This window comes from Podarcis gaigeae (genome assembly GCF_964106915.1).
Source record: "Podarcis gaigeae genome assembly, chromosome: 3".
Classification (NCBI taxonomy): Eukaryota; Metazoa; Chordata; class Lepidosauria; order Squamata; family Lacertidae; genus Podarcis; species Podarcis gaigeae.
In genome coordinates this window covers 24,350,839-24,363,085 of record NC_139680.1, presented here as the reverse complement: position 1 = coordinate 24,363,085, position 12,247 = coordinate 24,350,839, and the positions used below count along the sequence as shown (strand labels likewise).

The window sequence follows — 12,247 nt, the reverse complement described above, 5'->3', positions numbered from 1 at the left end:
AGGGAAATTTGGAAGTAAAATACTGTCTCTGTTTTAAATATCCCTCCAGATTACTTGGAACACTGCAAGTGAGCTTCCCCCTACTCTTGTTTTCTTTTATAATTCAGCCTTGTCTTAGATCCACCCCACACTTTACGGGAATCCCACGGGAATTCAGCTGCCATTTCCCCTCGTAGAGAATACATAATACTTATTTTATTTTTATTTATATCCCAAGTGTTCTCTGATCGCATTCAAATAAATACAATAAAATCCATCAATAAAACCAACTGGGGAGACACACATATCTAAACCTTTAGGGGAACGCAACAGAATGTTGCAGTCAGTTTTGGCTCCCCAGTATACACACCCAACGGATGTGTGTTTCCCCTTCACAGGTCATGTAATCACTGCAGGAAACACTGGTACTGGTGTAACCCAGATGCCATGTTTCTGCTCCAGGCTAGGCCTATGGTTGTAGGGCAGGATCCAACCAAGTAGTTCTATTTGTGCCATGGGATTTCCTCTCTTTCTCCTCCATCCGTTCGTCCCATCCCCCCACGAACTTCTCAAGTCTGCTCCAGAGGGTTAAAGGGAAACCCAGAACAGATTTCGGGAGCACCTTGAGAGAGAAGAGGGCAAAAAAAGTTACTTTACACAGCCAAACATTCTTGCCCTAACAGAGCTACTTTGTTGGGTACGCCTAAGGTATTTCAGAGCCAGTGTGGTGTAGTGGTTAAGAGCGGTAGACTCATAATCTGGTGAACGGAGTTCACTTCCTCGCTCCTTCCCATGCAGCTGCTGGGTGACCTTGGGCCAGTCACACTTCTCTGAAGTCTCTCAGCCCCACTCACCTCACAGAGTGTTTGTTGTGGGGGAGGAAGGGAAAGGAGAATGTTAGCCGCTTTGAGACTCCTTTGGGTAGTGATAAAGCAGGATATCAAATCCAAACTCCTCTTCTTCATATGTAGAATATATTCCATGGCTTGTATCCAACCGAGTCATGACTAACTTGTCCATTGATTTCAATGGGCTTTGCTCCGAGTATGTCTTAGTAAGGTACCACCCCACCATACAATAAAGCAGAACATCCATGGCCTTGTACAAGAAAAGATATTTGCAGGAGTATCGACACAGTTCAAACCTCCCTGCCCTGCTCCTGGTAAGCCACAGCAACACTGGTGCCGGAAAACACCACACCACCACTCTCGGTCGGCCTCTCTTGAATCTTTACATATGTTAATTTGCTTTACACTGACCAAAAGAGCCACATTGAATGCTTCCTTGTTGTGACCTTCACTAATAGGAGGAGATAAGCAGTAAGTACACAAGACCACACTCGTGGATTCATGCCACCACTTCGGCATTTGAATCCAGACCGTTGCCAGGTTCATAAAGCTCCTATGACGTAGGATTTTGAACCTTGTGGGGTTGGGTTTTTTAATTAAAACAACAACAACCCCACAAGGTTCTAGGCATTCTTATTCTAAGGCTGGGTAGCAGAAAGATCAATGAAAAGGCCTATGCTGGTCTAAATTTAGTTAACAAGATACCAAGGTTCTGTTTTCAACATTACTGTCTAACCCAGATCACTGCCGGAACTTTGCAGGTTGAGAGGTCTCACTATTATTCTCACATCTTCAAGGTGTTGGCTATCAAATGAATATCTAAAACATACACTTTCATGTTCTTTTTAATCATCTCATTGCCAGTAAAATACAGGCTTAAGTAATAATATGGATAACACATTAACTTTGGAGAGGATAAATGTTTGCCCCAAAGACCCATTCTAATAGTATACAGTCAGTTTTCTTAAGAAGATTGAGAAAATATTGCCATCCTTTACATCTTCTTGTAGGTTTTTTTTTTTTTAATGTTAACTAATTAGTGAATTTGTTACCGTATATACTCAAGTATAAGCCGACCCAAATATAAGCCGAGGCACCTAATTTTACCTCAAAAAATTCAGGAAACTTATTGACCCGAGTATAAGCCGGTTCACCACACCACAAACCTCCTGGTGGGCTGGAGTGTGTGTGTGTGTGTGTGCGCGCATGCACACACAGCAGAGGGGGCTTCTCTCTCCCCCCAACTCCTCCCTTCCTCCTGCCTATCTAGGTTGGTGCCGAGAGGCAGAGGCTGGTGGCAGCAGTGGCAGAAGAAGAACAAGCAGTCTGAAAGGGCTGCTTTCGGGCTGCTCGTTCCTCCTCCGCCACTGCCGACAGAGACCCTCACTTGAGTATAAGCTGGGGGGGGGGCTTTTTCAGCATAAAAAACGTGCTGAAAAAGTCGGCTTGTACTCGAGCATATACGGTCATTAATTTGGTTGCCTTTCACACTCTAAAAGGTCAAGGAATACTGGTTTAGATGGCAAAAACGTGAGGTCTTCAGTATGAAACTCAAGTTACAGTCATACCTCGGGATGTCTACGCTTCAAGTTGAGCATTTTTGGTTTGCGCTCCACCGTGACCCAGAAGTAACAGAGCGCGGAAGCGGCGAATCGTGGGTTGCATTCACTTCAGGATGCGAATGGGGCTCCAGAACGGATCCCATTCGCATCCAGAGGTACCACTGTATTTGTAAGGATCAAATATTTGCTGAACATCGTTTCTTAAGGAAGGTGTTACAAAACAAATAAATATATATGCTATCATTTTTTTGTTTTAGTTGTTGTTGTGGTCAACCATACTTTCAGGATATTTTTCTAGGAAGCAAGCAAAATTTCCAGAGGTTTCAGTGATGAATTACACACTGGCATTTAATGAACTCCTTTTAATAATATTCACAGTGAACAGATATAGTATCAAAACTCCACCAGCAATGCACAGAAGCTGTTTTTATGGCACCATCTCACCTTTCTAAAAACAGTCTGACAATTCATAGCATATTTTTCCTGCCTTCGTGGTGTTAAATAACTGCTGATAATCTTCAGTGCTAGTAATAATAGAGAAAAGCAAGCTGTGTTGGGGGGGAAATGTGTTGTTACTTCCTTTATCACTGCCATTTCCCCATTTTCCCTTGAACTTCAAATCCTTGTGATCTGTTTTCAGTAAGAGATTACCAAAAAAAAGAATCTAATAAACCTTCAGCTCCAGTGGTGCCTCGCAAGACGAAATTAATCCGTTCCGCGAGTCTCTTCGTCTTGCGGTTTTTTCGTCTTGCGAAGCACGGCTATTAGCGGCTTAGCGGCTATTAACGGCTTAGCAGCTTTAAGAAAAAGGAAACAAACTCGCAAGAGCTCGCAAGACGTTTTGTCTTGCAAAGCAAGCCCATAGGGAAATTCGTCTTGCGGAACGACTCAAAAAACGGAAAACTCTTTCGTCTTGCGCGTTTTTCGTCTTGCGAGGCATTCGTCTTGCGAGGTACCACTGTATAGCTACCACCGATAGATTTATCAAATAATTAGCATTCATTCTATAGCTCGGATTATGCTACTGATGTCGATTTCCTGTTCCTAAATATTAGAAATCATAAAATGGCACTGTGGGGTGAGGCATTAAACAATTAACAAATGCAATGACACCATAACACACATGACGTATGTGTGGAAACAGCATGGAACCAGCAGGGTTAGGGAGACAAGAATCTGCTCTGCACTGTCAGCAGTGACTATCAAATCCAGCCCTGCATTTACTAGCAGATCTCTTAACCTTGGTAGGTCTGTGTGGCCTGGAAAATGTGCATATAAAGCAAAGGAAGTGGAAGTCTGATATGCTTCTCACCTGGATGCCTTACAATTCAGGTACCTATCCCTCCTCCTTTCTAAAGTTCATGTGCAGAGGATACATTCCATTGCTGCAACTAACAAGTTATTTCCTGGCGAGAAAGGACCTTGAAAGGACCAGTCAACTCTACTGCAGATCACTGGCTTGTCTTTCCATACTTACAACACATTCCAGAGTGCAAAGATGTTTCTCTGTACATAGCATTTGGAGGCTTAAAGACAGCCTTTGATGCAATGATAGAGAGTGTAAGGGATGGGGGTGGGGTGGGAACAAAATCCAATTTAGACAGCAGCCTCTCAAATTACTAGGGCACCCTGCGTCCAGGGAAATATCTAGGAAGCATGCGTACATAAGCCCTGGGTATTATGACAAAGGGCAATATATTACTACTAATATTCATAATAATGAGGTGAAGCATTCCAGTGCTATATCTATTAGTAGTAGCAGAAATATTTGTTTTATTGCAAGCTTAATTATGTAAAGTGCCCATTATTGTCCATTTCCTGAATTTTACAGGCATACAGGTAAACTTCTCCCCACCTGAACACTAAAAGCATATACATATATATATATATATTGAGGAGAGGGTCCCCTCCACTGCCCAGATTTATTTTTGTGCACTTAGCACTAAAATGTTTAGCTTGCCAAATTGCATAGAAAATCCTCATTTGGCAATGGTTTCTGCTTCTAGGCATGGCAAGAAAATGAAAGGTATTAAAACATGGAAGTAATCGCTGGGGTATTTAGAGAGTGTCAGCACTGGCAAGCTGCATAGAACGATAACTTGGAGCAAGATATATGCCTCTTGTATTGATTTTTCTGGCACTGAGAACGTAACATTCAGAACTTTTAAAATCTAACTTAACTAAAGAAAGTATGCTCGAGGAATTCAGTTTCTGAGAATTTCATTACAAACTGCTCTGATCTGCCCCTCCCTGTCCAATGTGCAGACTGAAAGGTTTACTCTCCTTCAGATTTCGCAAAGTTTTGCAGTACAATTCTCAGTTCCAAAAATGTTTAAATTGGATGTTTTAACATAAAATCCATTTAGAAATGTGCACATTCAGGTAAAATATACGTGCAAGTGAATGATTTGTGATGAAATAGATCTCTAATTGCATAGTTTTAAACACGAATTTTCATGTGGATTTTGATTAATGCACAAACAGGACAGACCTATGAATAACCACATACAAAATTGGCATAGACTGGAAATAAACTAATCCATCCATCCTGAATTAAAAGTTCAGTTTTGATCAGGTACTACAAGACTGCACATAAGGAGCTTTTGAATCTCTGATGGTCAAGAAGAGAGATGTCAAAAACAATGCGACTCCATGTGTTCATTCAACATGGTTTCCAAAGTACGCAGGAAGAATGACAAAACAGAGCCATAGTTGCTCCTTACAGTTTTGTAATATACAACAGCGCACACTATTTGAAATATTTCACTCCATGAGATTCCCCCCCCCGCCCCATCCTGTGATCTCAAAACACCTCCTTGCAGATAACCTGTGCTGCAATCAGTGTGTCTGATCCATTTGTAGACATGTTTGGGCCCGGACTGCTACTCGTAAAGAGAGAAATGTAATGTTAGTTTAAATCCACGAGGTAGTAATAATTCCAGGTTTTCAATGTTCACTTCTGCAGATTTATCTTTTGTGTTGAACTAGGTGGAAACAGCAACTGATTCAGATACCGAGAGCAGAGGCCTACGGGAATATCACTCAGTTGGAGTGCAAGTGGAAGATGATAAACGGTATGTCAAGCAAAGGCACAATGTGTGTATGTGTGTACATGATATAATGTGGTGTGAGTCTTCAAGAAAACATGTACCATGTACATGCATGTATTTGGTGTGTTTACATGTGAACATTTTACCATTATTAGAAATCATTGAATAATAGCTATAAGCAACCTTGCCCCACAATTAATATCTATTCTATTTATTTATTTCTCCCAAAGCAGCTTACTGTTTTAAAAAGTAACATTAAAAAACACACCACAGTATTACTACCTACACAGTGAAAATCAATACAAATTTGTTTAATAAAACCAGACAAGCAGCATGTTATACAACCACATAGAACATCACTGCTAGCTGTCTCATAACATCACTGCTAGCTGTTACATATTTTAGACCAGAGGTCGGCAACTTAAGGCCCATGGGCTGGTTCTAGCCCATGAGCCCATGGCCTGTTCCATGGATCGGCGTGGGGATTCCACAGTGGTTTCTTTTCATGGTGCGGGCACCATTTTTTTCCTGCCGACATTTCCCCCCCCTCTCCCTCACTGCGGTGGAACCTCCTCCTTCCTCCTAGTGCAGCAAACTTTTGGCCAATCGCCTGCTAAGGTTTGAGGCACTGGCCAATGGGCAAGCAACAGCTGCGCGTGGCTGAGAGGAGGAAGGGGCTGGATTGAGCTGGCCGAGTACATTTCCAGCAGCCCCTCGTCAGAGCAAGCTGTGTGCCACCACTGCTTATGCTGCCACCACTCTGCCAAGCGTGGCTCCTGTGCCTGCCCTTGCGAGCGGTAGAGGCTGTCATCATCAGCGGAGGAGGAATGAGCAGCCCGAAAGCAGCGCTTTTGGGCTGCTTGTTCCGCCACCGCCGCCAGCCTCTGCCTCTTGGAAGCTCACTAGGTAAGCAAGGGGACAAGAGGGGCTGGGAGAGAGAGGGGGGAGAGAAGCCCCCTCTGTTGTATGCGCATGTGCACATGCACACACACAAACACACTCCAGCCCACCACTGGTGGTGAACCGGCCCAGCCCCCAAAAAGCTTGCCGACCCCTGTTTTAGACCTTAAGATTGGTCATTCATCTATTTGCTGTTATTTGGTTTAGTGATAATCTGAGTCACTGCGGCATTTTCAGGCAATCTCTCCAGTTCACTTACAAATGAGGTGTTTTGTTTTCTACTGTGGGAACAAATCAATGTTTGCTTCCAAAGGTGGCTTAAATGATTTTCATTAGTATCGTTCTTCTGATCAATAGTCCCATTGTGTCCTATGTAAAGTAGGCTTCATTCACTTGCTTCATTCAAATAACCATGTTTGTTTTTTATTAATATTTCTGAACAGTAATGATAAAAGATTCTGAATGGCTGCAGAGCTGAGATATTGTGATTTTATCAGGCAAAATATATATATGTATTTTTGGGCAATATGTGGATTTGTGTGCTGTTTTCTGTTCCTCTCCAGGCATGGGCGGTTTAAGCGCTCAAATAGTGTAACAACAGCGGTTCAGGCTGACCTGGAACTCGAAGGCTTTCCAGGACACATAACAATGGAGGACAAGGGACTTCAGTTTGGTGGCTCTTTCCAGCGGCATTCAGAACCCAGCACCCCTACTCAATATGGTGCGGTAAGAACTGTACGGACACAGGGGCTGTTTAGTTACAGAGAAGATTATAGGACCCAAGTAGACACCTCCAATCTCCCACCACCTGAACCTTGGTTGGAACCAGCCATTGAGACAGTTGAAACAGGGCGCATGTCTCCATGTCGACGAGATGGCTCTTGGTTTATGAAGTTGCTACATACTGAGACCAAGAGGATGGAAGGATGGTGTAAAGAGATGGAGAGAGAAGCAGAAGAAAACGATCTTTCTGAAGAAAGTAAGACCATAGCCATATTTTGTATTTTCTTTTAGGGTACTTCTGAAACTGTCTAGTCCTTCTTTAATGTTTATATTATTGCTGTGATCACTCGGCTAAATCTGATAAAACTCAACCCTTCTTATTAAATCAAAGACCTATAACTTTATTTTGTAGTAGTAGTAGTAAAAGGAAGGAGTTTCTAAGGAAAGTTGTTGTTTGATAGCATGCTGACCTCTTGATTATTTGCGCTGCGTATGATGCACCTTTGGGATTTTGCTCCTGGGACTATAGAAGTTAAAACCTATTGAGTTATCTACATAGAAAAGCTCACACACATATATTCCCCGTAGTCTGTGATTTCCAAATATGAAAGAGAATTCACATTTGATCCCACAGAAACATAAAATACAATTTCTTGAAATTTGAAGAAACAGAACATGGCCCGTGAATTCTCAGAATTCTCTGTAACTTTACATCACTGATGTAGCAGCTAACTTTTAAAAAGTTATATTTATATTATATTATATTAATTATATTAATTATATTATATTATATTATATTATATTATATTATATTATATTATATTATATTATTATTATTTTCAGATACAGGGAAGAGAAAAGAAAGAAATCCCAACTGCATTGCATTTTTAAATTCCCATGTCCAAAGTTCAGAATCTTTTGAGGGCTTATTCCGTGTTTCCACTTTGGATGGTAATCATGATTCAGTATAAATATTGTCCGCCCAGTGTGATTTGTTCCATATTTTCACAAGCATCATTGGTGCCACACTATGATTGCTTGAACTCCATAGCAGTGCAACTGGTGGGACCGAGCTGTTGAGCCATCCTCCTGACACCGGCGTCACTGCTGCTTACCTGGATGTGGCTAGGGTGGGGTAGCGTGGCAGCAATGTGGGGGCCACATAGGCATATTAGTGCAGCCAATCCCGTGACCCTGCCAGTGTGCCTGTTCACCCCTCTCCCACTGCCAGGCCCTATCCCATCCCCATCCAGGTAAGCAGCAGGGATGCCAGTGTTGGGAAGGTGGCTCAATAGCCCAGCCTCACCTGTTGCATTGCTATGGGCTTAAGCAATCTTAGGGTGGCACTGATTCTGTTCATAAAAAATATGAAACAAATCACATTATATAAGCAGTAGATGCCATGCTTGGGTTTACGGGGCATTTCCAGTGCTGATCAAGGCATCCATCCTCAACAGGAAGAAGGGGAATTGCTTTGCAGACTGCATTATATTACCGAGCTCAGCCTCTTTGTTTACAGTCTATTACCACCTATTGTCTTTTATTCGGTTGACAACAGGGGTCCACTGAATATTGCCACCAATGGTAAAAAGCATTTTATTCTGGAAACAGCAAGGAAACGCTTCATGACGCTGTATAACAAGATAACACTTTATTATTATTTAAAAAAACAACCAACTGGAAGGGGGAGGGTGTGCCTCTTTCGAAATGAAGCCAGGTTGTGTCCTGTGTTTGGACACAGCATCGGTGTGGGGAAGGATGGAGGGGTTACTCCAAACAGACGTGTTCACCACCACTCATCCCCTGTAAAATAACACCAGGAATCGCATAATGTATGTAAAGGACCCCTGAACGGTTAAGTACAGTCAAAGGAGACTATGGGGTTGCGGCACTCATCTCGCTTCAGGCTGAGGGAGCCGGCGTTTGTCCACAGAAACTTTCCAAGTCATATGGCCAGCATGACTAAACCACTTCTGGCTCAACAGGACACTGTGACAAGTACCAGAGCGCATGGAAATGCCGTTTGCCTTCCTACTGCAACGTAGGTTGGTCTCCCTGCCTTTAGCCCCAATGGTCACCCAACAGCCCTGGCATGTAACAATATAACCAAATAATTCCCTTTTGCAGTTCAAGCTTCTGCAAACCTACTTATTTCCCATGGGGCTTCCTCAGAAGGAAGCCTTCTTAAAAGAAATGGAGGACAGATATGTGTGGAGAAAAAGTTATGCTTGCTTTGGGGCTTGTTTGAGTCTTCCCGATGAAAAGCTCTTTTCTCCTGGTTTTTCATCACATACCATCTGACACTTTCGCGCCTTCATGGGTTGATAAGCGCACACTCAAGAGGGCATCGTGATATCGCAGCCTGAAATAACAAAGAGTCCTGTGGCACCTTAAAGGCTAACAGATTTATCGTGGTCTCTTTATTGTCCTTTGCTGTGACAGACTCTGGGATTTGTCACAGCTTGAAATGCATCTTGATTGACATACATGACATGAACACTCCTTGATGAGCGCAAGTCGTTTTGGCTCAAGGCAACCATTCAGGTGCTACTACTTTCTATGGTGAAATACTGCTTCCAGTAGGCTTTACAGGAAAGTCTGTATATTTAACGTGTCAGTGCTTGTCCATCTCTGTATATTAATGTAGCCTGAGTAGATCTTCTCCAAGATACAACCAGACAATATTGATGGCATAATACGTTTATGCTGTTTATCTTCTGTGATTTATGCCTACCAATAAAGGTTTAGCCAAAGTAGACATGCGGTTTGAAAGGCAAGGCTGCTTCCTGTGAATGCAGATTTGAGCAAACACAGTGGCAGTGAGATTCTAAAGCTCCACTCATGTCCAAGTATCACCAGATTTTATACACCCGCAGCATAGTCAGTCCTCTTTTGGTTGTGAATGTGCTGTTTCAAGGAGTTTGCAAAGCTATTGAAAACAGACCCTAGGAGTTTGCCTCACAGGTATACTGCGTCAGGGTGTAACTCATTTGGGCTTTAGTTTTTGCTTCTGATTCCCTGGGTAGCTGGACATGCCAGGCAGCTTTTGCTGTGGACAGAATAATCAACCTGATAGAAGCGAGGAGGACAAAACAGTCTTCCCAGTTCCCCCGCTCCCAAGACACTGCCTCTGGAGAGCCAGTGTGGTGTAGTGGTTAAGAGCGGTAGACTCGTAATCTGGGGAACCGGGTTCATGTCTCCGCTCCTCCACATGCAGCTGCTGGGTGACCTTGGGCCAGTCACACTTCTCTGAAGTCTCTCAGCCCCTCACTTACCTCACAGAGTGTTTGTTGTGGAGGAGGAAGGGAAAGGAGAATGTTAGCCGCTTTGAGACTCCTTAAAGGGAGTGAAAGGCGGGATATCAAGTCCAAACTCTCCTCCTCCTCCTTCTCCTCTGATTGCCCCACCATAAATGCCTGCAGGAGACAGCAAAGGGAGGTATCAGGTTTGACTGGCAGGTTGGAGGATAAATCTTATGGGGTTTTGCTTAGAATGTGTGGGTTTCCAAATGGGATGTGCCAAGCAGAGCCAGTGACCATCTCAGAGCAGAAACAATTCATACGTATAAGCCAGCAATCTCAGGTCATACTTTGCTAGATCAGACCAAAGAACACACTTGGCCCTAGTACACTTTTTGCACCTGGTAATGAGCTGCCAGGTCCCTCTGATAAATTTACAGGCCACCATTTGCTCTTTGTCCCTGGGTGGCTGAAAACCAGGGGCATACTGCTTAGAGAACTTTCAATGGCTAGCATGGATAATAGGGACAGATAACTTCATGACTATTTTTAACAGTCATTTTGGCCCTGTTCTCATGATGTATACTGCAAGCACAGGTAGAAAGGGCAAAGGCTGTGATTCTAGCTTGGTTCTTGAAGGCCTGAATGGAGCTCTTGTGTGACTGAGAAGTCAGGGTGAACAGTTGTATGTATGCCTAACTCCACAGGTTGGGAGTGGAACCAGTGGGCACAATCCTGCCTAGGTTCTTGTGCCTACCTTTCTTCTGATCTAAAGCAATAGCATGGTGGAATATAGATTACCTTAATTTCCCCCTATAAACAGACAAAACAGGCTCTGTGGAATATGGCCTTCTTAAGCAGCTTAGTGACAGCAGCATGAAGAAGCAGGAGTGTGGTTGGGTCAGGAATAAGGCACCCACTGGCCCCAACTATAGGGGGCCCTGGGGGCTCGAGCACCCACAAAAAACCCCCACATCGTGGAGGAGACCAGAAATGGTGTCTGAGGCCTCCAGTGTGACTTCCAGTGCCTCACATAGCCCCAGAAGTCACGTCTGAGGCCTTTTGGGGCCTCGGATGTGACTTCTGGGGTCCCCAGACACTGCTAGGGCACACACGATATGGCATCATGTCATTACAACACAACGTGACATCATGACATCGCATCATGTCACACACCACTGGGCACCCATAATCTGGGGCCCAAGTTGGCCCCTCCAATGGCACCTGATGTGCTTCCATGATAGAAAGGGTAGAAGCACACTGCACACTTTGCAAAGTGCACTTTATAAGTTGTTTGGCCATTCATTTTTCTAATTTAGCTAGACTGAAAATGTGTGGTCTGGAATTGAAAAACCTGACCAATACATATCTTTATGATAGCTATCAATAAAACTGAGGCAGGATTTTCAGTGTGTTTGTGTGTGCTTTTACTTTACTAAAGGAGATTTATTTAATAAATTCTCTTTTTAAATTAGTCAGATCCATCAGTGAATTTAAATCTAATATATCTTAAGAACCCACTTCTACAACGGAGATACTTTAGAAAACAATAACAGAAAATCAATTAGAACATAAAGCTAAAATGTCAGAATTCTGTTAAGCATCATAGTTTATCTCACTATACAAATTTCTACATGTATTTTATCCTAAAATACACATTTTAATGCATTTTGGTACTTTTGTTTTTATAGTTGAGAACTGAATCGCGAAATTTGGAGAAATACAAAATTTGAAGAATGATTACATTGTGTGATATCCAATACGGTCAAACTCAGATTAAACCCATTGAAATAAACGGGCTTGAGTTACTAAAGTTTATTTATTTAAATGGATCTACTCTGAATATGACTAACATTGGATACCATCCATTTCAATCTGCACATTTTACAGCAGGTCAGTTCTATCAGAATTCAGAGAAATCCAATTCCTCAAGCATCCTAGGCATA

General features: G+C 42.8%; 1 protein-coding gene across 11 annotated transcripts in view; it reads left to right on the top strand.

Annotated features, from left to right (window-relative positions):
- DLGAP2 (DLG associated protein 2) overlaps window positions 1-12,247 on the top strand; it is a 395,404-nt gene that overhangs the window by 361,786 nt on the left and 21,371 nt on the right. For all 11 annotated transcript variants that reach the window (XM_083730087.1, XM_083730088.1, XM_083730083.1 and 8 more), the window contains 2 exons: window positions 5,378-5,463; window positions 6,903-7,318. In XM_083730087.1, coding sequence (XP_083586213.1) covers window positions 5,378-5,463; window positions 6,903-7,318 — 502 coding nt within the window. The remainder of the gene's footprint in view (window positions 1-5,377; window positions 5,464-6,902; window positions 7,319-12,247) is intronic.